This window comes from Rousettus aegyptiacus, unplaced genomic scaffold, assembly GCF_014176215.1.
Source record: "Rousettus aegyptiacus isolate mRouAeg1 unplaced genomic scaffold, mRouAeg1.p scaffold_m13_p_10, whole genome shotgun sequence".
Classification (NCBI taxonomy): domain Eukaryota; kingdom Metazoa; phylum Chordata; class Mammalia; order Chiroptera; family Pteropodidae; genus Rousettus; species Rousettus aegyptiacus.
This window is the reverse complement of record NW_023416285.1, coordinates 96,001,780-96,028,667: the sequence shown is the minus strand read 5'-3', so window position 1 is coordinate 96,028,667 and position 26,888 is coordinate 96,001,780. Positions and strand designations below refer to the sequence as shown.

Sequence of the window (26,888 nt, the reverse complement as noted above, 5' to 3'; positions counted from 1 at the left end):
TTCCTTCCTGCGTCGCAGCCTCGGAGCTTAGCAGGGTGTCCATTAGGGGGACTCGGTGTCAAAGGAAGGAAGGAATGATGACTGAATCAATATAAAGGCTCAAAAGTCTATCGATATTCCTTCATGTCCCCGAGACCTTCTGGAGGGAAGGTCCATGGGCAGTGATGAGAAGGGGCGTCCCCGTCGGACAGACTGGGTCCCTGGAGAAAAGGGATAAACTTATCTCGTAGGACGTTCTGAGTGTTCAGTGAGCATGTTCTTGTAACCTACGTATTTATGATGGAGGCGGTTATTGTAATTATATAATAATATCGTTACGGCCTTTGCTACACGCCTGGGCTTCGGATCACCTGGACAGCCGTGTTCCTGGGGCAGAATTCCCACCGGTCTGGTTTCTCCGCGATAACTCGGCCGGGCCGAGAGCTGTGTCGCACGTGGTGCCCAAGCCTGACCCTCGGCAAGGCCCCCTGGCCACTGGAGTGCCACGCTTACCCTCTACCCGCACGCACCTGTACGCCGGCCCTAGCCTGACGGCACATGGGGGCATGTCCCCAACACCCCGAAGTTCTGTGGCCTTCCCCTTACCCCCCACCAATGTGAGGCTCCAACACTCAGAGACCCAGGTCCCCAGCTCCTGGCCAGCACCCAGGCACAGTCAGATGTGACCTGTGACCCTCTCGTGCAGGAGGTCTGTCTGCTTCCTCCTGGCCCCGCTGCCAGCCCTCAGCCCGCATGCCTGGCACTCGGGGTCTCCTTTGAAAAGGCCGGGTCAGCCGCCTGCACTCACCCCACTTCGTGTGGCCTCTGCTCAGGCCACCGCAGCCCCCCGCCCCCTGTTACCCACGTCCCCTATCTGCTTCAGATGCCAGCATGCCGACACTCGTTGGGAAGGCCTCGCAGGTGGCCTGAGGTTCCTTTCTCTAGATTATTTTCCTGGGGACAATTCTAGATTGGGAAGGAGAGACCCAGGAGAAGCCTGTGACTTCCTGGGACAGGTTCCCTCCCTTTCTCCCCGGGGACTCCCCTTGCCGTGGGGCTGGCGGTGGCCGGCACATGAGGACCAACTATGGCTCTTCAGTGCCCTCCCACCCAGCCAGGCGCCTTCGGCTGGGGCAGACGATGTCACCTCCGCAGGTAAGGAGAGCATCCTTGCCTGTGCTCTAGGGATAAAAGGGAGTGACGGGTCACCAAGCAAAAGGCATCCCCTCAGGACGAGGAGGCCTCCTGCAGAGTGGTGGCCCGTGGCCAGGGATCCCAGGCTCTGGGAGGGCACTGGTCCCTGGGAGCCCCTGGTGCTGATCTGGGACCTGTCCCAGCCGGGCTGGGGTCTCTGCTGGTGTCTGTGGGACATGGTCCAGCTCCGCAGCCGGGTCCTGGCTGGTGGGTGCCCACCAGAGGCCCCAGTGAGGTGGCTGGGCGAGCGCTCCTCCCAGACGCGCCCGTGTCTGTGGGTGCGGCAGCCCCGCGACACGCTGAGGAGTGGTGAGCGCATCAGGGCGCTGGGGGCTGCAGGGGTCACAAAGGCTGGGGTGGGGGGCGGAGTCAAGCCCACAGAGGCTGCGCCTGGCGAGACTGGGCCCACCGCCCCCAGCGAAGCCTGGCAGGGCGAAGGGGCAGGACCAGAAGGAACAGAAAGGCGGGAGGGGCCGGGAGAAGGTGAGCAGTGGCGGCCTCCTGGCCGTCCTTCGGTCCTGCGGCCCTGCCCGGTCGGTCTGTCCTCGGCAGGCCGTCCTCGACGTCCGGGGTCTTCTGGTCCCCGCACCCGCCAGCCCCCCGCCCCACGCACGGACCCCTGGCCCCAGCAGGCCCTCTTCCTGGCCAGACTGGGGAGAGAACCCCAAGACCCGCGCGCTCGCTGCTGAGAGATGGCCTCTCGAGAGCCACGGCCGGGAGCGCGACCCGGGAGGGGCCTCGGCCGGGCGGAGCCCGAGCAGGGGAGGAGAGAAGCGTCGTTGCCCAGGGACTGCTCGGAGGAAGGGACCCACAGGGGGCTGCGTGCGAGCGGGTGGCAGGGAAGGAGCCTTAGCCAAGTCCCCAGGCGCGGGGGTCCTGACCCGGGAGGCCGGTCCCACCCACGCTCAGATGCTGCCTCCGCCTCTTCTTATCCTCGAGGCCCCAGAGGTGGCGTCGGACAAGGCCCCAGGGGCGGATGGGGACGTGGAGCGACCCCCGGCCCGGGCACAGGTGCGCACAGGGGCGTCGCGCGGGGCCCACGCCCTCGGTGGCCTCGCCGCCCGCGGAGAGCGGGACAATGGCGCCCCCGGTACAAGTGCAAACTAGTTTCCGTGTCGGGGGGGAAGGAGAATAAAAGTTTAATAAACGTGTGCTGTGTTGTGAATGACTTTGTGACGACCTCTGCTGCAAATGGCCTATGCATGCGGAATAATGGTCTCCTCGCAGAGAGGGAAATAGCTTAGTGCTATCGTCGTTGCCTCGGTAACCATCAGAGGCCCCATCTAGCAAGAGAGAAATGAGTTATGAAAAGGCTTGAGTGAAGAAGGGATTAACACATGATCCCAGGGACAGTATGTCAATCAAAACCAACTGAGAAATTACACTGCTCTATTTGAGAATTCCTCCGGAACCCGGACGCTCGTGGAGGCGCGCGCGTCTCTCTCTCTCTCTCTCTCTCTCTCTCTCTCTCTCTCTCTCTCTCTCTCTCTCTCTCTCTCTCTCTCTCTCTCTCTCGTTTTAATTCGAGAAAGAAGGGGAAAGTAGCATCGTGATTCGTCTTCCCGACTCTCATGGAGAGTTGCACGGAGGAAAGGGAAGAGACCCGCCAACAGGAGGGGCGTTGAAGAAGACGGGGGCCCCGCCCCCCCTCGCTCGGGGACCTGGTCCTCGCGCCCCCCCCCCCCGCGGGGTCCCCCCACCCTCACTGCCCCGCAGGGTCCCGCACCGAGCCCCACGCTGCAGGCTCACGGGCATTGCACAGAGAGGCCCGGGCCTGGGGCTCAGCCTTGGCCGGACCCCAAGCTGCACCCGAGGGGGAGTGATGGGGGCTGGGGGGTCCCCCGGGTCCCAGCCCTGGAGCCTGAGAGCACGGCCTTCGCAGCAGCCTCTTGCCGGCTGCCTGCTGCCTCCACTCCATTTCCGACTCGGGAAATGAATCCTCGAGCATGGCGCGCCCCACTTCCCGACCGTGACACCCCCACCCCCCGGCGCCGGGAGCGCAGCTGAAACACCCACGCACGCGCCTGCCCCCTCCTCCGGCACAGAAACCGGGCCTCAAAAATAAAGGGGGGGGAGAGGGGGAAGACCACAATTCCTAAGGAGCCGCCTGCGGTTAATCGATTCCTAACTCCTCCTCTGGGCGCGGAGCCCCGAGAGCCCCGCTCGCAGCCCCGAGGCTGCGCCTGCGGGGACTTGGGCTCCGACACCCGAGCGGGGAATTTTGAAAGAGACCTCGACCCGCTCCCCACCCCCCCGCCTCTCCCCGCAAAAGTGGTTCCCGTCTGCAGACCCGTAGGAGGCGCAAGACCCCGCGGGGAGAGCGCCCCAGGACCCTGGCGGGCCGGGCGGGGCCCGCGGCGTGGTGGCTGCTGCTTCTGACTGCAGAGCTCTGGGGACCGGGGGGCCCCCCGCGCTCGTGCTGAGGAGCTGTAGGGCCGTCTCTGCTGCAAGTCGCAGCGGCCGGGCTGCGGGGGGCGGTCCCGGGCCCCAGGTCGCCTCCGCACACGCCGCTCCCTCCCCCTGCAGCCGCCCCGCGCGCGCAGCCCGCCCTCTGTCCCCAGCAGGGAGGGACCTCAGCCACCATGCAGCTCGAGCCCCTCAGCCCGTGGGGAAACTGAGGCCCTGAGAGCATGCAGTCACCGAAGGCACACGCACACGTTGGCGAGAGCCCAGTTTCTCACAGTTACTTTGGAAAATTGGCCTCATTATAAAAAAAAAAAAAAAAAACTTTTATGGGACTTTTCGCAAACTGAGAGCTTTACTTTGCCCTGCAAGGGTGTGGAGGTGTGTGGGGGTCTCCCGACCCATCTGAGTCTGGGTCTCTCCCTCCCTCCTTCCTGCCTTCCTTCCTTCCCTCCTTCCTTCCCTCCCTCCCTCCTTCCCTCCCTCCTCCTCTTCTTCCCTCCTTCCCTCCCTCCTCCCCCCTCCTCCCTGCCCCCTCCCCCGCGGGTCCCACACTAGGTCCGCGCCCCGAGCGCCGCGCACGACTAACCAAACCGCCCGGCCCCCGGCGCTATTTGATCTTGGCGTCCGGGACACTCATTCGGGAGCTCCCAGCAGCGGCGCAGACATCGGACAAGTCCAGCCTGAAACCGAAGCCTCGCGAAAGGGGGACATGAGGAGAACCTGATAGCTGGAGACTCGTTTCTCCAAAGGCTTTCGCGACATCTTAGCCCGGCCCCGGGTCCGCGCCGCGCCAGGGCGCCGCCAGCGCGGGTGTAAACGTTAAATGTTAGCTATTTGTTCCAGTGATTGGCATGAAAGTCGACTCTCTCTCGTCTTCTTTTTTTCCTCCTCCCTCTTCCCTTTCCTTTCTCCCCGTGCCCCTCCGGATTCCCACAAATACCGATCCAACCGGTGGCTCCTCTGATCCGTCCGCCCGCCCACCCGCCGCCACCCAAGTCAGAAAAGTATCAGAACAATGACGACCAGGACCAGGCGAGGGGACACGTTCCTGGTTCTGCCCCATTTCCGCAGGGGGCTCTATTCGCCGGGGTGGGCTCCCTGTCTTCTGATTCTTTTCTTTTTCCTTTTTCTTTCTTTTTTTTTTTCTTTTTAAGGGGGCAGTTATTCCTTTTAAACAGCGTCGATAGCACATGAGAAATTCAGGACTGCTGTGCCCTCTACCAACCAGAGACCAACAGATGGGCAGATAAACGTGTCGTCTGGTTTCAAAAGTTCCAGTTTGGACTCGAGGGCAGCACCCAACAGAGTGTCTTATTCCAAGCCCTGGCAATTATGGGTCCCCCAGAAAAGGAGGAAGGGCCCCACGGGTGGGGCTGGCTGGCACCCACAGCCCCCTCACCCCATCCGGGTTCCAGGTCTCAGCCCGAGCTCTCCGGCCCCGCTCCCGAACTCTCTAAATCATAACCCGCTTATTCCAGACTCCACCATTCCGCACCCCCGCCCACCGTGGTTCTCCATGGATTCGGTTTGTTCCATCACTTTATACCTTATTCCAACGCAACCTTTTCAAACTCTGATTAGCGAAGCTTCATTCTCCTCACTCGCTCTTTTCCCCAAACCCCGTCTCTCCCTTCCTCCCTCCTTCTTAAAAGATCTTGGAGCCGAGGAGATAAGATACGCAGTCCTCTATTGGGAATCCTGTCTGTTAAAGATCAAATGTGGCATCAATGGAAGACCAGATGCAGAGAGAAACAAAAGGGGAGGCTGGGAGATGCTCATCAGCTAATTACAGCTGCAAATATTATGCAAATTTATCTTGGCACAGAAATGGAGAAAGCGAGTTTAAGTGTGGAGATAATGCCGGGAAATTGAATGTTCACCTGGGCATGGGAACGGCCCAGCAGGCTCTGCTGGTCTGTTTCATCTAGGGGAGCTCGGGTTTTCCTCCCTATCAGATCATCTGCACTTCACTGCTCGGGGCTGAGAAATTAATATTCCTTATAATTGATACTTGAAATTCTGGGAGTAATGTGTCCTAAAGAGAGGGACGAGAGGGGGAGGGAACAGCAGTATCAACACAGTATCAACACCAAACTGGAACTAGACATCTGAGGGCCATCCACTAACATCCACTAAGGCCAAAGAGAAGTGAAAGAGGAAGGGAAAATACCCCAGGAAGTCAGGTCTCTCTCTCTCTCTCCCAGTCTCTCTCTCTCTCTCTCTCTCTCTCTCTCTCTCTCTCTCTCTCTCTCCCCCCCACCTCAAAATTGAAATTTCTTTATATAATCGAGATTCGAGCTTTTAAAATCTGTGATTACGTGGCTGCCTACTTGGAGAGTGTGGGGCAGACTTAGGAATTGAGTCTTGAACTCCAGCTAATGGGGAGCCTAAGGCTGTCTCCGGAGAGGAGCTCTGAAAGGTGGGAAGGGGGGCATCCGGGACTCTGTCGATCTAAGCCACTGGAGGAAAGGAGTCTGGGCTCCCTGGAACCACTTCCTCCATTTTTACCTGCCGTGTTCGACATTCTTCGACCTACTCAGGGACTGTCTGCAAAATCACATTCCCAAGAAACAAACTCCATATCTTCGCATTTCAGACGTAAACGTACTTAAGTGTAGGAGAAGAAGAAAGTCAATAGCAACTACAGGAAACAGAAAAGAATTCTCCCAAAACAAAAAACAAAAAACAAAAAACATCAAGTCCTCCTCCCACCTCCCAGTACGAAATCTACTGCAACCTAGAGAAACGTGGAGAATTTCAGATGAGCATTATTCGGGGGCAAGCCATCCAATTACCAGCAAATTATGATCTGACGTCAGGAGGGGCAATTGGAGAGCGAATATGTATGAATCTCTCCTCACTGGTTTGCATATTTGCAACAATTGTTTAATCCAAGCAACCAGAAAGTAATCAACAGGCACAAAAAGCTTAAAGAGCAAATTACCAGTGGCTCCTGCCCCTTCAACCTCCTGAAGCCTGGAGGTGGCTGCCGATGTCCTCGTAGGGGCGGGGGAGGCTCTGGGTACAGCCTTGGATTTTGAAATCCATCCTACAAGAGGCAGAGAGTAAAGCCTGTTGCGTTGAGATGGCTTTTGTTCCTTTGGCGTTAGGGCAAAAGACAAAAGAAACAAAAATGCCAATTATTGTAACTAATTAACCATTAAATGAGATGTGTGTCTTCTGCTTTCTCACTCTGAAATGGAGGGAAGATGATGAGGGTAGGTCTAGGAGGGGTGTCTAGGAGAAGGGGCAGGTACACCCACCACCCATCCACATTCTGCAAGTGCTGACCAAGCCAGAGGAACCATACACATATATATATATGTGCATATCTACATATACATATACATATATATCATACTTTTAAAAAGAGAGCAATGAATATTGAAAGAAATCTGGAATTGATTTTTCTTTTCTCGTTCACTTGAAATGGGGCTGGGGTGGGCAGCTGTCAGAATGGGAGCTTCGTGGGGGCAGGAGATGGTAAGGAGGGAGAAAATCTCAGGAAAATTAACATCATTGCTATCTTTCAATATAAAGATGCAAATGGCATTTTATCTTAACTTGGCTCTGTGCTTTAGTCAGTGTTTATGATTAATTATCTCCTTTTTCATAAAAATAAATCATGTTAAAAATTAGGATCTGGGCGCTGGGGAGAAACTAAGCCCTGGTTTCAGGTCGATCTTGTTAATTTCAGCCTGAAATTGACACACTAATTAAACAGCGGCATGGTAAAGCGGGGAGCAGGCAAGATTATACCCAGCGCTTTTTTTTTTTTTTATCAGATCTACCTTATATTTTCCCAATTAAAAACTGCAAAAAGCAGTTTCATTGCCCCGGGATAAAAAATAAGAGTCCTCTTTTCACAACATTGGCCATCACTTCCTACCATCAGATTCATTGTGATGTATTAGATGCAATAAATTATCCCATGTAACAAAACATTGGGAGCTGAAAGGCAGATAATCTGGAAAGCAGAGATAAGGATTCATTATTCCAAATCATTATGAATCCAACGTTGCCTCTGACTTCTTTCTTAATCAGCTCCTCTGATCCTGGATATGTGAGCAGTACAGATAAGGAAAGACTCGTTTATAATTCTCCACCTCGTCTAATATTTTAAAATAAAGTCAGAGGCAAGAAAACGCCATAAAACACTGGTGAGCAGGCAAGCGCCGAATGAAAAATCACTTCCATGTTATTATATCCACAGTAAGATTTAATTAAAATTCTCCACGTCCACGTGCTTTATTTTCAGATAGGATTTTTTCCCATCATGTAGTAATTGATAGGAATTTGCAAACGGGGCTATTTATTTAGGGCGCCTGGGTGAAATAGGTCTCAATTTTTTTTTTTTAAATTTCCAGCCACTGCTTCATGAAACTTTTATTTGAGACGTCCAAGGTTCTGCACCACCCAACGCTCCCGACCAGGGACAGGACAAGGGTCTTGTACCCCCCTGTCACCCCCAAACAGGCTGCCTTCTTGGGCAGGGAGACAGAGGCAAAGTCACAGACCCGAAAGTTGAGTTTAATAAAAGTGTTCTGTTAGGAAAAGAAAAAAGAAAAAAAGAAATGAAAGAACTGGTTGTCCCCACCCCAGATCCCGTTTACATCCTCTCAACAGCCCCCGTCCTTGCGCACTTATAATAAATTAAATCTCAATGAGAGGAATTGAAAGATTAGAACTTTCAAACCAAGGCTAATGTCGAGTGTGTTTTCATCTGGTGGAGAGGGGACTTAAAAGAACTAACCCAATGTGAAGGGACGCCCAGGAAGGTAGAAAAAAGGACGGGCGGACGATGCCGAGGACTGGCAGGCAGAGAGAAAAATTTCGCCTGTGTTTTAGGGGAAAGAAACGGGGTGTTGGAACCCTGGAAGAACAGATATACGGTGTCCCCAGCCCTGCGCAGAGCAAGTCTAAGTGGCTAGACATCTCAGAAAGATTGAAGATCCTGCCAGCGATTATTCCTTCCCACAGGATCTCTCTCCTTTTTCTTTATCCAACAGGTGAACTTCACAGCTACCTGCTGGTGGTGGCAGAGATGCAGGCCACACTATTTCTATTATCTGTTCAGTCGTTTACTGATCCACCTCCCATCTCCACAAGCCCGGTGACTTTCCTTTATATTTAAAACTCAACCAAAAGCCTTTGCTTGGAGGCATGTGGCTCCCCGCGACCTGCGACTTAAAGCGGTGGATGCTGGTGCCGGATGATTAGCCTGGTGCGATGGCCTTCGGGAAGGGCCCCCAACCCAGCTCCATCCCCAGGCCCAGAAGGAGCCTCAGAACATGTCTCTGCCTGGTTCAGCCTCTGAATGCAAACCCAGGAAGGAGGACCTCCTGCCCAGGGTTAAGGGGTGAAGAGGCCTGTGGTCTTTCACACCTCCTCCCACCCCACCCCGCGAAGCAGGGCACGGTGGGCAGGGGCCTGGCCGTAGGTGAGAAGCACCTGCAGTCTGTGCCTGGCGGAAGCTGGGTCCCCGTCTTCTCGGGCACCCCAAGCAAGGACTTCTCAATAAAACAGGTCATCTGAGAGTGCTGAAGTCTTGAGAGGGAAGTCACCCTGTCCCCTCTAACTCTCCGGACCACACCAGGCCCTGAGCACCCAGGGACCCACTGGCCCTCAGCCTTTAACTCGGACAGTGGCCGGGGAACAGCAGAAGGCCGCTTTGCTCTCTCTGTCGCTCGCGAACATATATACACACGCACAGAGACCCGAACCACGAATCAGCGAGACAGAGTGGGAGCTTTTAAAATTCAGAGAGCGACTTGTGGCTTCATTAAAGCAACATCTTTACAGCGCGCAGGGGCCCGCGTCCACCAATCGTGAATAAATAAATCTTCAGCCGTCCGACGAAGCGCCCGGCGCCTCTCTTTACCTTCTCAAGATAAATTCTCTCCTTTCTGCACCCCACCTGCCCCAACGTCAGGTCTCCCCAACCCTCCCGGAGGAATTCGCTCTCGTATCCCCAGTGAGTGGCGGGGTCCACCCCTAAGTCCATCAGGGCAAGGAGTGCCCGGCAGGCGCGTCTCTGAGCGTTGCCCCTGTCTGACCATCACATTGAAAACCAGTTGTGTTTTCATGGCGTGAGTCGGGTTGTTTTTTCTTTTTAAAGTCGGAGTGTCTGGCGGCCGAATGTCCTTGAATGAAGCCTTCCTTTGCTAGAGGTGGAATTGGGGTGACGGGGGAGCGGCGCCGTATGCGATCGCATTCCTGTCCCTCACCAGAGTCACCTTAGACCCGGGGACGAGCAAGTGCCCGCGTCGGCAGAAAGGGAACGCAGAGAGGGGCCGCGAGCCCCGCGGGCTCCCCGGGGGGCGCGGGGACGCCGTGGCCCCGAGCGCTGGAGAAGCGCGAGCGGGAGCCAGACTCGGGCCTCGCGGTGCGGGCGGGATCCTGGGTCGAGGGGACGGGACTCGGGCCTTGCGGTTGGAGGAGAATCTTGGGGTGTGTGTGGGGCGGGGAGGACGTGGGGTAGAGTGACCCCCCCAAGAGGGGCCAGAGCGGGGAGGACAGCTCCGAGGAAGACGCAAAGGGCCCCCACGGGCCTAGTGGACGACGACGTGGGGTACAGCTACCAGCGAGGCCGAGGAGACAATGGTCACCGTCTGGGTGACGGATGACCCCTCCCGGGGCCCGCCGTCCAGTTCCCCAAGTGGCAGCGCGCGACGAGGCGCGAGGGGGTCTCGGGAGCCTCCAGGGCCCCGGAGCCCCCGGCCCACGCCGCCCCCCGCCAAGGGCGCGGCAACAGGTGGGGCACACGCCGGCGGCAGCGGGGCCTGCTCCCTGCGCCCCGCAAGGCGCAGCGCCGCCGGCTCCGCGCCCTGGCGCCAGGGAACTGGATTCGGCCGCTTGGTGGCGGAAGGCGGGCGCGAGAGGGCAGGGGGGGCGGAGGAGGGGCCGGGCTCGTGACGGAGGTGGGCTTCGGGGCTCCCTCCGCGGCTGGGGGGGAGGGGGCTTCTCCTCCCCTGGCCTGGCTGGCGGACGACGGGCCCCGCGCTCCGCGCTCTCGGCTCCAGCCCGGACCCCCAGGGTGGGAGGGAGGCGCGGCCCGGAGCGGCGGGGTCCGGGGTCCGGGGTCCAGGGTCCGGGGGCGGCCGCGTCCCCCGGCGCTCCGGCCCGCCCGAGCGCGAGGCTCCGGGGCCTGGGCAGCGCCTGCCCCGGCTCTGCGGACACCGGGCGCCGCGGCCAGCTCGGCCCTCACGCCGCGCTGCGCGGCGCTGCCCAGCGGGCCCGGCCCCGCGCCGCTCGTGCTGGCCGCGCCGGCCAGTGGCCTCGGCCCCGCCGCCACCCGACAGGCGCCTCTGAGCTCCGCGCGCCTCTGAGCCGGCGACTGCGCCCTACCTGGCTCCAGCACGAGCAACTCCTCGACTTCCTTTCCGGGCAAGGCACAGGTTTTATTTAATTTCTCCCCAAAGACGTATTTATTTTTAAAGTCAGTCTCCATATTCTCATTGTATAAATATTGTGAAGGGAAAGCCCTACCTGTCAAAACAAACGGACTCTGACCTTTCTCCCCCAGTGTTTATAGAGTTTCGCTTTACTCTTGCAGAAACCTTTTCTCCACAGACTCCTCCGTGGGCTTTTCTGATGGGCCACCAGTAGGAACAGGGATGGCACAGGGGTGGGGGGCCTTCCACCAGGGCTGCAGGGCGCTGGGTCCAGTGGGGAGACTCATGCACAGGTCGTTTGCCTTAGACATTTTAGCTTCGGAGCTTGCTCGCGCGCTCTCTCTCTCTCTCTCTCTCTCTCTCTCTCTCTTATCTTACTCTCCTAAAAGGTAACTTTCCCCTAGACTTCTTTATGAGTTGGCCCCCCCACCCCGCCCAGAGCCTCTCCCCAAACCTCTACTTAGTGTGTGCGTGGGCACCCCTGCCTCCAAACGTTTTCACGCCCACCAGGAGGAAGGAGAGCCAAAGACGGGGAGGAGGCCCGGAGCCCAGTCAGCCCCCGTCCATCCTGCTTTTCCTAACTTACTGGCCGGCGGCGGCCGAAGCGTGTGGGCGTTTCTGAGGCGTCGGCACGGACAGAAACAGGAGGACGAGTCGGAAGGGAGAGAGAACCGCCCCAGGGGACACAGGCCCTGCAACGGTGGCCGCCAGTGGTGTCTCTAGATGCTCCCACGGGGTCCCCACTTCCTCCAAAAATGGGAGGAAAACTCCACAGAAGTCTTTACACCTACGGTAGGTAGCGACCCAGTCAACTGCCGGTGACAAGTACACTGTTAATTGTGACCCTGCCAGAGACAGTGGGCTTTGCAGGCGCCAGGGGCTGGTCACATGTCAGGCAATCTTCCCCCATCCCCCAAACTCTGCCAGCATCACCCGGCCCCTGTGTGTGGTTTGCATGTTTGCAAAAGGGGGTGAGATTCATTCCTGGCTCAGCCTTCTGCCCCCCTCCCTTCCCCCCTTCGCAACCCGGAAGAGCTCTGCTGTCTACAGTCAGCGGGAGAAGGTGGAGGGAGGGCTTCCCAGGAAGGATGCACATCGCCCAGGGTTTACTTCTTGCTGGAAGCCGGCGTGAGATGCCGTAAACAGCTGGGGCAGCGGGGACCGCAGAGGCAACCACGGTGGCCAAGTCTGCCTGTCAGTCCTGCCTTCTCCATTCTCCTCCGGCAAGTCAAGTCGGGGGAGGGAAAAATAAAAAACAGCTGGCCCGCGGGAGCGAGCCACCCAGGTCAGTGCATGCTGTCTTCTCTAACTCTGCACTCGCGTTCCACGCTCCACGTGGAGAGAATTCAAAGGAGGTCTCGGCTGCAAAGGGACAGCCGCCCCTGGAAGAAAGGGACCGAGACCTCGGTCTTATTGTTCCTCCTGGTCACTGGAAATCTCGGGCTTTTCTGCAGTGACCTTGGGCGAGCGTGGTGTGTGCGTGTGTGTCTGTCCTTGTTTGGAGGAAAGAGCTTAGAGTGGGGGGCACGGGAAGGAAAACCACACAGAAAAATGAAGGTGGTGGGAAGACTCGGGCCGGGCCGGACACGTGTTTTCCGTAACAGGGGTGCAGAGGATTGGGGGGGGGGAGCTCATTTGCGGAGAAGCAGCCCAGCCTTGTCCTGAAGGTGGCTGGAAGGTCCAAGTGTCAATTTCATGTTTATTTCCCTCTGCTTACAAGTGTGTGTTTAGGCTCATTGTCTCTGCATATAATTAAAGAAACAGCTGTGCTCTGTGAGATAAAAGTTGGAGCCCAGATGTGTGGGCATCTGGCATCCCCCCTCCCCCCCAGAAGGGGGGACCTGGTGACGGGGAGGCGCCTTTGCTTCCTGGAGCGGCCCGAAGTGGGTAAGAAACCCGTAGCTTCCGAGAGGGTGCCCAGGGTCATGGGGAGAGGGTGGGCAGAGGGGACAAGAATTCTACTTTCTCCTGGGACACTGGACCAACAAGACCTCCAAGATGTCACTTAATTAGAGGCAGGTCCCAACCAAGAGAGAGAACGTTAAAATGCGAGGGAGGCTGAGGGAATCTGGGCAGGAGAGTTGTTTTTAGACATTTTCGCCTCCTCCCAGTTGCCCAGCCAGGATGCTGAGGAGACTCATACAGGCGACTGGGTCCAGGGCAGAGGAACCGACGGCCACCGGCGGGGTCCCCCCTCCGCTTTGGTCCCCATGTCTCCTGGTCCTTTTCTCCTCCTCTGTCAGCCACATTCACTGGGGATGTCTGGGTGGTAGATGGGAGAAGATGAAATTTAAAGGGACAAATAATAAAGTAGCATCTGCAGCCCTTTCACTGCTTAGCGGCTGTGTTGGGAAGGTGTGTGTAGGGGCCGGTGGTCCTCCGGCCACAGGCTTGGGGCAGGGAGTCCCAGCGAGGCCGGCAGAGTGAAGCCAGGTGTCTGGATGTGAGATGCTTGCAGGCCCTAGATGGCTGGTTGTGGGAGGGGGGTGGCCATGAAACCTCTTACATGTTTGTGCGATTCTGAGGAAAGTGTTTCCTGCCCATTTAAATCCGAGCTGGGGTGCAGTTACCAGGTCAGACAGACCAAGCCCCAGGTGTTTTTGGGGTGCCGCTGTCGCCTTCCGCCTGGGATGGAGCAGGAGGCCTAGCTGCCTGCCAGTTGCCCTGCAGGCCTAAGGTTCCTGGCTTGAGAAGCCAGCTGGATTTTGAGGACACCAGTGAGTGGTTCCGGGCACACAAGCCGTGGACCCCGCAGGCCCACCCTCCGCTCCACACAAGACGCGTCTGCCAGCCCTGGGGACTCAGGGCTGGGTTGGTTTGCCTACCAAAAATGCAGACAGGGTGGGGGGGGGTGTATTTTCCTTTATTGAAATTTCTGCCTTGCCCTTTTGTAAAGACGCATAGCATGGGGGTGAGTTAGGGTGTAGGGAAGGGACAGGAGTGGACCCCTAAGGCGCTGGTTGAGGGGGCCTCTCTGCTGCGACCCCTAGCAGCCAGGGGCCACACACAGGGCCTGCAGAGCGGCAGGCGTGTGGCAGCTGGCTGGCCGAGAACCCCTCTTGCGGAGGGTAAGGCAAGGTGTGGCAGGAACTGTGGGATGTGGCATTAGGGACGCGATCAGGTGTGTGGGGCAGAGTCCCAAAGCCCGGTGTCCGCCCTTGGGTTATCGTAGCCACTTCTGGGCCGCGGGGCTGGGCCGTGGGGCACGGCCGCAGCGCTCAGCCTTTGTGTGGGGACCACATCCTTCTCTTAATGGTCGAAGTAACCAGAGAGGTTTCACAAGTGCGGCTCGGCCAAGGCGCCACGAGCTGGAGTCCGGGCCCCACTTTGCTTCTGGCGGCTGGACAGACGGACTAGAGCTGGTGGCGGCGGTAGGTGCGGGGCTCGGAAGGGCGAGAAAGAAGAACGATGTCCCGGTTTCTTGGGGTGTCTCTCGCCGCGGGCCTGCGGGCTCACGCATGATGCTGCTGAGTTGTTTTAGATAATAAATTGCTTGGGGTCCACGGGGTGGCGGGCGGCAGAGCCGAGCGCGCGGCAGGCCGAACGTGGGGGAGCGGAGGGCAAGGCCGGCGCAGGCCCGCGGAGGTGACCGCGGGGGCCCGGCGTGTCCCCCCTGTCGGAGGGAAGGCGCCAACAATTCCCGCTTTTCGGAGCTCCTGCCTCCTGCCTCCAGATAAGAACGAAATCGCCTCCTGCGTCTTCCCGCTCCCGGCGTGAACACTCCCTCCCCTCGAAGCCCACCGGCAACTGTCCAGCGACAACCACGCCCCCGTTTTCCCGCAAAGCTAGAGAAGTAAGACCACCATAGCCCCAAGATAAAGCCCTCCTCCCGAAATGACAAGCCGAAGTGGCCGGAGGAGAGGCGGTCGAGGCGGCCAGCGCCGAGCCAGGAGGCCGCGACCTGGGCAGTGGGGCCAGGGCCCGCGCGCACCCGAGAACGCCGGGGCCCGGGGTTCACTCGGCTGAGTCCCGCCCGCCGACCACGTCCCGGGCGTGCCGGCATCGCCTGAGGACACCGTCGGAGAAGAGCCTGGGTCCAGACGCGCGCGCCCCTCCTGAGAGTCAGGGGGACCAATGGGGGCCGGATCAGAGGCCTGTGGCCCCGGGGCCCCGCGCGGACCTGCTGGAAGCCCTCCGTCCCTTCCTTTTCTCTGGGGCGCCCACCTGTCCCCTAACCGCCGAGGCCAGGGCGGGGGGGATTGGCGGGAGCTGGGTGGCGCGCCCTCCCTCTGCACCCCCTCCAGGGCGACTCGCACCCCCTTCCACCCCCGCCCCCGCCCCCAGGGAAACCCTCCTCTCCTGTCCAGCCCCGGGGCTCCCCGCTTCGCCAGCCCCCGGACCTGAGCGTTGTTCAGTTCAAAACAGAAATCCCTCGCCCTCTCGCCACCCTCCCCCTTTCCGCCGCACCTCCACCTGCCCCATGTTTTATCTCGCTACCAGAGGGGTTTTCTCCACGGGGCGGGGGGGGGGGGAGGCAGAGGGGCGCGGCAGAAGGAGCGCCGGGATCGCCCGCAGGCGGGGCGGCGGGAGCGGCATCTCCCAGCGCATCTCTCTTTGACGCTTCACGGCTTTCGCGGCTCCTCTCCGGGCCGGGGCGGGTTTCCTTCCGATTTTTAACCGGTGATAGATGAATAAGCAAAAAAAAAAAAAAAAGAAAGAAAAAAGAAAAAGTAAATCAAACCACACATCACCCCCCCCCCCCGCGATGGCTCATTTCCCAGGGCAGGTGGAACTCAGGCCCGGGGCGGGTGGGCGTGGGAGACGGGAAGAGAGCGGCGCGCGCGCGGAGCCCTTCGCGCCTCGGTTCCCGCGGGCTTCCCCTTTGACGTTTCCACCTCCGGCATCTTCCCTTGGCCAGTGAGTTTTGAGGGCCCCCTTTGCCTTGCGCCCCCGCGCCCCAGGTCCCTTTCTCGCTGTTTCTTTCCAAGAGGACAGCTCCCCTGCCCGCCCTGCCTGCCCGCGGCTCCTCGCCTTTGGACGTCGCTCCCCACTCGGCATTTCAGTTCATGCGGGACAGGGACGGGGCCTGGGTGGGGGACCGCACCACGGAACGTGGCGCGTGCTTAACCCGCGCCGACTCGGGGCGCCGTTTCAGCCGCGCAGCCGGGGCCGGGCGGTGGCGCCTGGGGCCGTGTCCCCGGCGTAACCCTCCCGTCCTGCAGCCGGCGGGCTGTTTATACAGCTTTACCTGTGCTATTCTCGTATCCAGTAAAAATCCTCGCCCGGCCACGGTAACCTAATCCGAGGGCCGAGGCGGAGGAGGGGGCGGCGAGGCTGGCTCAGTGGAGAGGGAGGCGCGCGCGCCGCGGGGGCTTCTCTCGGCCTTGCCCCTCCTCCCCGATGAGGAAGGAAATGGGGACGCGGTTCGCGTGATCGAGGTGGGGGCCAGGCGCCCCGGGGCTAAGGAGCGGGGAGACCGGTTTCCACCCCCCTGTCGCCTCCGCTTTCCTCCCTCCAGCGGGCACCGGGGACGGGCGCGTCGCCGTAGCTCAGACGCGTGCTGCCCGCAGGCGCTGCGGTCCGGGGGCGCCCCGCGGGGCTGGCGCGGCCCAGGACGGGTGTCCCCTTGTCCCGGACCAGGACCTGATCGCTCTCGCGCCGCTTTCGACTCGCCACCGTTAAAACTTCCACTCCTCAGACAAAATCCCGCAAGGAAGGGAGCGGACCTCCAGGGGCTCTTTCCTCCTCCGCCCGGGCGGCTGCCGGCGCAGGGGGATCGAATTAAACGCCTCTTGGCGGTGATTGTCTCTCGCTAATTGCTCCAACAATGGCCACTATTAAAATGGAGACACCCAATGAAAGGCCCCGCGGGGCCGCGCCGGGCTCCCCGCGACGAGCTGGCCGCCGGCCTGGGGCTTGCAGACCGCCCAGGTGCGAACGGGGCCGGGCAGGGGCGCCGGCGCCGGCCTCGGCACCTCTGGCCTCCACTTCCTCCCCAGGCGCGCAGCGACCACGGCTGGTTCACACCGTTTTTATTGACCGATCGCAGCCAAGGAAGATTGATCGAGCTGGAAAGGGAAGGGGTTTCTCCTCCCCCAGCCCCGGCTCGCCGGGGCCTCGGGGCCGCGCTCCAATTTCTGGCCTTTGCCGTCGCTCTGCGCCCTCCCCGCCCCCAGCCCCGCAGGTCCCCGGCTTCATTTCTGTCTTTAACTGTGAGGCCGGGTCCGCCCAGGCCGGCGCCGCGGCTCCGGGGGGAGGGACTCGGCGGCGCGGCCCGGCTCCGCGTCTTTCTCTCGCTTGCAAATATTTGCTGCCTCGCTGGAAATCCGACTGTTTCGCGCGCGCGCTCCGCTTGCAAAGTCCTTAAGTAAACACGCTCAAATGACCGCCCCAGGCGGCCCGAGGCACGCTCGCTCCCCCTGCGCGGGATTAGGAACTTTGTGACTGCGACCCCAGGGCTCGGCTTTTCTGGCTCCCCGCTGCGGGCCGCGCGCGGGCGCCCGGGGCGGCCGCTCCCGGCACCTCGGCCCCGCGGAGTTCGCCTGCGCGCGCCCGTCGCAGGCTCGGGTGGGAGACGCCGGCTTCGTGGATCTCCGATCTCTGGGTCCCGAGACCCCCCCAGGGGTGAGCCTGGGGGTCAAGCTCCTCCCCTCTGGCCCGCGGGACCGGGTTCCCGGCTTCCATCCGGGCAGTCTCTGCGCTCGCGGAGGGACGGTGGGAGGGACCTGTATATGGGCTTTTGTTTGGGGGGGGTCCCCCCAGCTTACCCCGACCCAGGAGGGAAAGTCTGGCTCCATTTCTTACCCTTTCCCCAAGAGGGCACACACACCCCGCTCAACTTGACGCCTAAAGCAGCCGCCTCGAGGCCTGGCGCTGCACATAGGCCAAATTGGCTCCTGCCGCCACACGCGGGGACTCGGCTCCTGGGGGGTGGGGTCGTGGTGCTGGTGGGAGGGCGGTGGCTGCGTCGGCTCCTGCTCGGCTCCCGGATACTTGCCCCCAGGGTCCCAGGCATCCAGGCCATTGGCCAGCCCCTTACCCTGCTGAGGGAGGCCTCGCGCCCTGCGGGAGCCCGGGGCGGCAGCTTCGTCCTCGGTCTCCTCCCGGCTTTCTCCACCCGAGCTCCGCCGGCCGCTCCAGGGGAGGAGGGGGGCCTCGTAGACCAGGCCTGGGCCGGGGTGCCCGGGGAGGGGCGGGCAGGTCTGCAGGAGGGCACTGAGCGTCTCCGCAGGAGGCCAGGATCAGCTCTGCAGGGTACGGCAGAGGGGGAATCCGGACCACCTTCCCCCCCCCTTCTCCCGGCCTCGAGCCCCCTCCTCTCCCCTCCCCCGCGCCCCCGGAGGAGGAAGCCCGGCCTGCATTTGCCGGCGAGGCGGGTCAGGCCGGCGCCTGGCCTAGCCCAGACCCCCGCAGCCCGGCTCTGCGCCTCAGGCCACGCGCCGCAGCCTCTCTCCGGCCGCGCTCCCTTCCCCCTTCCTTCCCCGTGGGTCCCGGGCCCGACCTCGGCCCTCCCTCCCTGGTATCCCCCTCCTCTCCTTTTCCCTCCCCCCTGCTCTGTGCTCCCGGCTCTGGGGCTGGGCCCGTGACGTCAAACCCAGTGTGGCGTCGGCGAGACTGGCCGGCGCGGGCCATCAAAAGAGCAACGTCCTCTTTCCCAATTACCCACTGTCAGTCCGGGAACAGGGGCGGACCGGCTGGGAATTAAATGTTAAGTACCCCCTACAGGCTGGCTCCATTACACCGGGCATCCAGCCGCAGCCCCCCACGCCTCTCTGCCAGCTCCAAACCACCCAGACCAAGAGGGGCCTTCGAGAGCTTTTATTTTTCCAAGGTGGTTGGGGATGGGGTGGGGGTGGGGCTCACCATCCCAGTGCAGCCCGACTCGGCGCTCGTGATTTAATTAAAATAAATAATCCCCCCTCCCTCCCCCAGCCCCCAGGTTTTTTTTTTTTTTTTTTTTTTGCGTTATCAGTAAGGCGCCGCTGCACCGGAAGGCCTTCCTCTCACAAATCTTTTCTCTTTGTCTTTAAAAATCGTTCTCAGCGTCAGAAGTTAATATTCTCAAGTCGTGGCGTCGGCGGCACTTCTCCGCGGAGAAAGGCTTGCAGGTCTGGGAGCAGAGGACCGCGGAGCCACGCTGGGAAACTCCCGCGTGGCTTGGGACGGGGGTCTGGCGGGCGAGCATCTCCTGGTCCTGGACTCACGCGCGAAGAAGCGCCTTTCATTTTTTTTTTTCCCCTCTCTGCTTCCACCCTTCATCTTAATCTCGGGATTTTGAGAAAAAACGTGTGTGCTTCCGTCTGTCCACGATTGTGAGCGGTTTCCTGTGTAGGTTAGACAGAAACTAAATAATTAAAAGGTTTGGAGAGCGCAGGAGCGAGCAGGAGGAGAGGCTGGCGGCTTGACTGGCCCCAGAGAGCAGTGGTCAGGGAGGGGAGGGAAATGCTGCTCCTTTACTGGGCCGCCGCAGAAACGCGGAGCAGAGGGGCTCAGAAGAAACATGCGGGCGGGTATGGACTTAATACAGGGATTTTCTTCCTGATCTGCATCTAGGAACTCAATCCTGATTTCTAACAAACATGAGATTTAAGAAGATGGAGACGCGAGAGGACTCGGGGCACCCATGTTTCCAATGCTTCTTTCAAATAAATTTTACTAATCTTCCTACAAGGGTTGTGTATTAAAAAAAAAAAAAAGACCCCCGCCCCCACCACCAAATTAAGGCTGAATATTGATGTCTTTCCTTCACCGCAGGAAAAGAATCCTGCAGAACCTAATTTTAAGGATTATCTCTTCTCGCTCGAATTTCTGTATTTGTAGGGAATTTTATGGGGTGGAGGAGCAAGAGGGTACATATAACGTCTTCATTTGAAATGGAACCTCGCATCAAGCTCAGTACGGTCCGTGGGAAAACCTACGGGAGAACCCCGCACTCTCTCCTCGTACACGTTGCCCCGGGTTAGTGGAGGGTGGAACCTGGGCTTGCTTTTCCCGCCTGACCCCTGCGTACCCCGGTTGCCTTTACCAGCAGGGAGGCTGCAGGAGCTTCCGCGCCGCTAGGGGATGCAGTGGCTCAAAGGACCAAGCCAGGCCGCGGAGGTTGGAGCCCCCGGGGCCGGCCAATCGCGGCCCGGCCACAGCCTCGCCCGCTGATTGGCCCCTCCGCAGGCCCCGCCCCAGCCACGCCCCCGAGGGGCGTCTCGGAGCCGCTCTCCCTCCTCCCGCGGCGGCCGGGCCCTGCCGAGGGAGTCCTCCGGGGCTGCGGGGCCTGGGGAGGGTCTCCGCGGTCCTGCTCCGCGGCCGGGTCGTCGGTGGAGGGGGCTGGGGAGACACGCCGGGAGCCGGGTTAAGTAGCGAAAAGTTGGGTAGCTGCAGTGAAGACCCGAGTTCCTTCTTTCCATCCCCTCTCCCTGCACTTGAAACTAGTTCGAGTCTTTCCCCTCTTCGCCCATCGCACGCACACATCGAGTACAGATATCAGGTCCGGCAGGGACTGCTGCAGCAGCCGAAACGTTCGTTTGAGAGGCTCGTTACCGCCCAAGGCTGGAAAGCATGTTGACGACGACCCCCAGAGTGACGCGGACATTTCAATCAAAGGCATCTTCCTCCTGCCAAACTCCTTAACCTCTTAAGCAGTTCTCTCTCGAGAGAGGCAAATCCTAAAGCACTTTGACGATAAAAAAAAAAAATTTATTTTCTGACCATTTTTACATGCACGTCGCCCCAAACCGATAAACTTCCCTGGATTGAAAAAAGGAAATATTTGCTCATTTAAAACGTCTGGAAAAGCGAGGCAGCCTGCAGAAATGAACTTTATGAATGGAGCAGGCCGCTTTCCCCGGCACGGAATTATCTACCCAGCCGGAAAGAATTGGCAGGAGCCAGAGCCACATTTAAAGGGCCAGAGCGCGAATTCTCTCCTGCCCGCCCCCTCCGCCCCCACCCCCGCCTCCTCGCCCACCCGCCCCGCGGCCCCCGGCCCCGGCCGCCCTCCGGCGCCCCTTCCGGTCAGTGGAGGGGCGGGAGGAGGGGCGGGGGGTGAAGTCCTGGAGCGGGTTTGGGTTGCAGTTTCCTTGCGCTGGGGAGTCTGTCCCCTCCTCGCCAGCTCCAGGCTCCTCCCTCTCGGCGCGGATGACACTAGAACCTCCTTAAGTTGCGTCGCGCCACAGCTGTCTGCGAACACTGAGCTGCCTGGCGCCGTCTTGATACTTTCAGAAAGAATGCATTCCCTGTAAAAAAAAAAAAAAAATACTGAGAGAGGGAGAGAGAGGAAAAGAGAGAGACCGAGAGAGCGCGAGACAGAAGAGCCACGCAATCCGACCGGGCAGTTTCTGCTCTTCGGGTCACACGCCTCCTTCTCCTCTCTGCTCCTCGCTGCCCAGGTTGGTACCGACGACTCTTTTCTTTTTTAAGTTTGATTTTTTTCCTCCCCCTCCTTCCCTCTGCATTTTGGAGAACTTTAAACACCTTTAAAACTCAACGCTCCTCTTCTGGAGAGTTTCTGGAGGCTGGAAGGAAGGTCCGGGACCGGTGTCCCCGGAGGGAGGGAGCTGTCGTCCGAGCTGGAAGGGCGCAGGCGGTGCCGGGCTCCCGGGACGCCGGGGTGCGGGGACGTCCTTGGGAGTCGCTGCCTGCCCGGCCGCGTCCCGGTTTTCCGTGCTCCGCGGGAGGCGCGGGCGCCTGCGCGCGCGTGTGCGTGTCCGGGCGCGCGGGCGCGGGCGGGCGGTGCGACTTCCTAAACCCAGGTGCCACAGTGCTCAGGAGGCTCATCCTGGTCTCCCCTTCCCTCCTTCGCAGGTGACCCGAGGAGAGGGGCTCAGCCTCGGCGCCGCCGCAGAGGAGCCTCGCTTGCAGAATTCCAGCCGGCCTCGCTCCCCCCCGCCCCCGCTTTTTACAACTTGGACCCCCTTTATCCTTCCGTACCTGTTTTCTTGGAATTCCTTGTTTCTTCCTCCTCTTTGCGAAACTACCCCTTAAAGTTTTTTTTTTTTTTTGAAATCTCACTCGCTCATCCTCCCTCCCGCCTCGCCCATTCCCCCCCTGACGACCCCCGCTCCTCCGACGGCGGGCGCACCTGCAGAGCCCCGGCGCCCCCACGCCTGACCGCCCAGCCCACCGCCCTCCCTCTCACGCGCGGGTTCCGGGCCCGGCGAGAGGGCGCGAGCGCAGCCGGGGCCATGGAGGTGACGGCGGACCAGCCGCGCTGGGTGAGCCACCACCACCCCGCGGTGCTCAACGGACAGCACCCGGACGCGCACCACCCGGGCCTCGGCCACTCCTACATGGACCCCGCGCAGTACCCTCTGCCCGAGGAGGTGGATGTACTTTTTAACATCGACGGGCAAGGCAACCACGTCCCGTCCTACTACGGAAACTCGGTGAGGGCCACGGTGCAGCGGTACCCTCCGACCCACCACGGTGAGTCCGGGGCGGCAGGGGAGGGCGAGGGGCGGGCAGACCCGGCCTGAGGCCCCAGTTAGTGCTTCATTTAAAAACTATCGGGGCCCGGAAATGGGCGAGGGAGCCTTCTCGACTGTCAGGAGTGTGTTTTTAACAGCAGCCGCAGAGGCGCCTCTCCGCGGCTGCTGGCCCAGGGGCCTGGCGCTCACCTGGCGGGCGCAGGGCTGCAGCCCTCTGTCCCCGTGCGGCTGCGGTTCCCTCCGAGGGCCCAGGCGCCGCGGGCCAGGGCTCCCCGGCCCCGCGGCCGCGCCGGCCCGGCCGGTCCAGGGCTCGGTTCCTGCAGAGCGCTTCGCTCCCCCGGTTTCCCCTCAGTTCTTTCTCGGGGGCTACTGCCCGCGACGCTGTTTCTGCGGCACTTCTCCAGGAAGGCCCGAGAGACGTCTTCATTCACACCCCAGATTTTGACCTCTCCCCAGAGCTAGTGCATCTGCTGCGTGGGCAGGCCTGCTACGGCTCGGCTCCCAGGAGTGGCATTCTAGTGCTCGAAGGGGTTCGGGTGGCAAGACCAGTGTCCTAAGGTTAGGACACATGCGGTTTCCTCCATTCCCGGCTGCACAGAATTTCCTGCGTCTCTGCTTTTAGGTCGCCTCATTGCTGCTCCTTGCAACTCCCGCCTCGCCCTCTCCCCTTGGCCTGCAACTTTGGAGCCACTGGGCTCCCAAAGGAAGCCGAGGGTCCGCCAGGGTTCCTTGTTTTGGAGGGGCCATTCCAGTAGCCTTTCCTTTCTTTTTTTTTTTTCCTTTCTTTCTCTTTCACCTTGAGAAGTTGGGGAGGATTCTGAAACATTACAAGAAGCCCAGCCCCGTGCAGTTAGGAGCAAAAGCTCTAAGGCTCCCCAGCTGAGCGTGGGTTCCTAAGGAAGAAGAAATAGCAACAAAGTGGCAGGCAGTGCCCCCGCCGCCTGAGGTCTGCCCCAGTCCCTCTCCTGGGCGCGGGTGGCAGAGTCCCTCCCGCAGGCGTCCTCCGCCCTCCTGTCACCAGCCCCAAACAATCGTTTCTGCGGCCGGGGCGCCCTTTGCGCTGGTTATGTGCAGATCGGCGGTTGAGTGGAGACGGGGTGGATGCAGACCTAATATTATTTACTATACTACTTCCTGCATAATATGAATCTTGACCCTCGGTGTTCACAGAACTCTCCTTCCCCTTCACTCTCCTCCCCTTCCTCTCGCTTAAGATTTTAGTTTCAGTATTGTTCTTAATGGTTAAAATAGGCCGGCAAATGCTGAGGCAGGTCCTGGATTAAAAGATCAATAAGTGTGTGGATTTGAACTTGCAGTTTAAATGTACCCCTCTCCGGGTGCATGGACTTAACCGGTCTGGGGTTCGGCTGCCTTTCACCCGTGTGTGAGCGAAACACACACACACAAACTGGAATTTCGTGTCTCGGGCTCAGGTGGAAATTCACATGTCGCCCTGGCAGAATCGCAGCTTTGAGGGCCCCTGGGGCTTATTTTATTTTCTTCTGTAGGATTTGAGAGGGTGACAGGGCCATCTCAGGGTCCGTCCAGCCCTGTGAACTTCCTCCCACAGTCTGAGCGATTAAAATTTCCCTGCAAATCCCGTGTCAGGCCTTGCCAGTCATGAGCCAGCCTGAAGTAGGGTTACTTCTACCCTCCAAAGCCACCCCCACGCCTTCTTGCCTTGGGCTTGGGAGGCTGGCGCTGCCGCTGGCCCGTGTCTGGTGGTGGCTCTTCCTGGCATTGCTCACGGGCGGCCAGGCTCAGCCCTTCAGGCCTCACCATTCACAGCGGGGCCTCTTATCAGGCTGGCTGGGATTAGGTGTGGGGCGGGGGTCGTGGGGCCATTGAAGGGTACCAATAAATCAAGTCAGGTTCTGGAGGGGGACCTCGGGGGATGTGATTTAGAAAGTGTATCTGGAGAGGCCAATAAGCCACCCCATGGCAGCACCTCCTGGGTGCCAGACACAGGCCCCTCGTCCTGTGGGCTTGGATAGGACATTCGTGTGGGACACAGGGGTGAAGTGTGTGTGGGACAAGGTGCTGGTGGCATGGCCCGGATCAGAGGGAGCGGGCCTGCATCCAGGGCCCCCTGCCTGTGGCATTTTCCTGACAGAGAGGCGGGGTGGGGGAAGATCGCCCAGGTGGGCCGGAGGGCCGGCCAGGGGCTGCTCTCACCCTCCGTTCTATCTGCCGCCCCTCGCCGCAGGGAGCCAGGTGTGCCGCCCGCCTCTGCTGCACGGGTCGCTGCCCTGGCTGGACGGCGGCAAGGCCCTGGGCAGCCACCACACCGCCTCGCCCTGGAACCTCAGCCCCTTCTCCAAGACGTCCATCCACCACGGCTCCCCGGGGCCGCTCTCCGTCTACCCGCCGGCCTCGTCCTCCTCGCTGTCGGCCGGCCACTCCAGCCCGCACCTCTTCACCTTCCCGCCCACCCCGCCGAAGGACGTGTCCCCGGACCCGTCGCTGTCCACGCCGGGCTCGGCCGGCTCGGGCCGGCAGGATGAGAAGGAGTGCATCAAGTACCAGGTGCCGCTGGCCGACAGCATGAAGCTGGAGTCCACGCACTCGAGGGCCAGCATGACCACCCTGGGCGGGGCGGCGGCCTCCGCCCACCACCCCATCACGACCTACCCGCCCTACGTCCCGGAATACAGCTCCGGACTCTTCCCCCCCAGCAGCCTGCTGGGGGGCTCCCCCACCGGCTTCGGGTGTAAGTCCAGGCCCAAGGCGAGATCCAGCACAGGTAGGCGCCTGCGCGCCCCCGGCCCGTCTCCCCTCCCCCTCCGCTTGTCCTGGATCCCTGCGCTGGGCCCTCAGGGAGCTGGGCGGTTGGTGCCGGCCCCCCATGAGATGTGATTTCAGATGCGGGAAAGCGGGGGCCGTGTCCCCTCTCATTCCAGTGGCATCTCATTTAACCCCCCGAAGAGCTGGGGGAGGAAAGAGAAAACACGGACCCAGACCCTCTCCTGCCTGCGGGGCCTTCTGGGCTCTGCCAGGAGCCTTCGGTCAGTTCCCAAGCCCAAACGGAAGGCTAGGGAAGAACTCTTTCGTGTTTAACGCTAAACCGAAACCTTCTGGAACCTAAACAACGCAGGTCCCTACTCTGACCCTTGCTGGCCTCCTGGTCGCTCTGACTGCGCCTCCTCCCCAGCTCAGATGGGGTCATGCAGTCAACAGAGGACAGCCCCTCAGACAGACGTGTATACAGAGTGTGGGGCTGTATTTTCTGCCGGCGACCTGGCCCTGGCAAAAGCAGTCCACGTGGTCTCTGCGTGGCAAAGGGGGCTCGGGCTGTGACCTCAGGGGGAGCGAGGCAGGCTCTGCACCGGGAAGTGTAGCCGCCTGAAAAGCAAAAGTCACTGGGCCAGTTCCCTGCAGCATCCTCTCGTGCTGACAGCCCAGGTAGGGGCAGGAAGGCATCTTAGGACGGATTTCTCGATGGCTCTGAAGCCAGAGGAGGTAGGAAGGGCTGTAAAAGCTCCCCAGGTGTGTGTGGGTCTGTTTCCCCTGCTCATCCTCTCTGAAGATGAAGGAAGCACAGCCCATCTGACAGCGCGATTTTTTTCTCTTGGTGTAGACACTTGCATTAAAAAAAAAAAAAAAAAAAACCACACAAAATCCTCTTGCTTTAAAAAATGAAATGCTCCACCACCAATTTTCTTTCTAAGCGAAGCAGCAGAATCAGAGAATTCGAGGTTCTCTGAGATGAAGTCTGCTTGTGTTTTTAGAGATGATTTTGTGAAGACTGCTATGTCTCTTTGGGGTGGGGTGGGGAGGGTGTCCATTTGGGGGGGGTGACTCTGCTCATTTGTTCCCTCCCTGTAGAAGTGGCACACATCACTCGTCTTTTATGGACGAGATGAGCAGTCTCGAGACAGAGCTGGCAAAACCCCGGTTTAAAAATCTTCGTGGAAGAGCTCTGGGAGCCCAGTGACCATGAGATCAGTTTTCAGGGTTTTGTTGTTGTTGTTTTTTTTTTTTTTTTTTTCCAGGGTGACATTCACTCCGACTGCCTGGGCAGGACTGTCTCTATTTAGTTGATATGTTTTAGCTAATCCAATTATTTTCAGACTGCTGCACGCGACAGTTGCATTGTTTATCCCACGCCAGGAACTTTAATAGAGCCCGGATGCGGTTAGGCTGACAGAAAAACTCAGCGTTGCATGTTCAGTGCATGAAAGTCGCAGCAGGAGAGGGAGGCAGGCTTGCCGCTGCAGGCAGAGAGCGAGCAGGGAGATGGCGAGCGGGCCAGCCGGGGGGCGGCTGCCTGGTCGGTGTGTGTGTGTGGGGGTGCAGAGAAATGGGGTGCAGCTTCCCGCAGGAACCCGGGATTAGATCAAGGCTTGGGGGCCGGTGGCAAAGAGAGCAGACCTGTGCATTTTGAGGTAGTGATGGGATTTTATTTATTTTTTTTAAGTTTTCTTTTTCTGGTAGGGCTAAAAGTTTTGGGGGGGAGATGGTGGTATCTGAGGCCGGTGCGGTGGTTTGTGTGGGGGGAGGGGACAGTGACTTTTCCAAACGCCTCTGGTTTGGGTTTCTCTGGCCTGGTTTCCGC

At 60.0% G+C, this 26,888-nt stretch overlaps 1 protein-coding gene and 1 long non-coding RNA gene across 4 annotated transcripts in view; one reads left to right on the top strand and one right to left on the bottom strand.

Annotated features, from left to right (window-relative positions):
* The first annotated feature begins 11,526 nt into the window (after positions 1-11,526).
* GATA3 (GATA binding protein 3) overlaps positions 11,527-26,888 on the top strand; it is a 29,515-nt gene continuing 14,153 nt past the window's right edge. For 2 of the 3 annotated variants that reach the window (XM_036228196.1, XM_036228195.1), the window contains exons 1-4: positions 11,527-11,765; positions 12,007-12,258; positions 21,711-22,331; positions 24,540-25,076. In XM_036228196.1, the coding sequence (XP_036084089.1) occupies positions 11,729-11,765; positions 12,007-12,258; positions 21,711-22,331; positions 24,540-25,076 (1,447 nt within the window). In that variant the 5' untranslated portion in view covers positions 11,527-11,728. Of the gene's footprint in view, positions 12,259-21,710; positions 22,332-24,539; positions 25,077-26,888 lie in introns of all 3 variants that reach the window. The other variant, XM_036228197.1, reaches the window with a different exon arrangement.
* On the bottom strand, positions 17,142-20,849 carry LOC118608707. Its single transcript, XR_004953160.1, has 2 exons — positions 19,924-20,849; positions 17,142-19,237 (listed from the first exon to the last, which is right to left on the bottom strand). It is a non-coding gene; the product is annotated as an uncharacterized LOC118608707 (long non-coding RNA).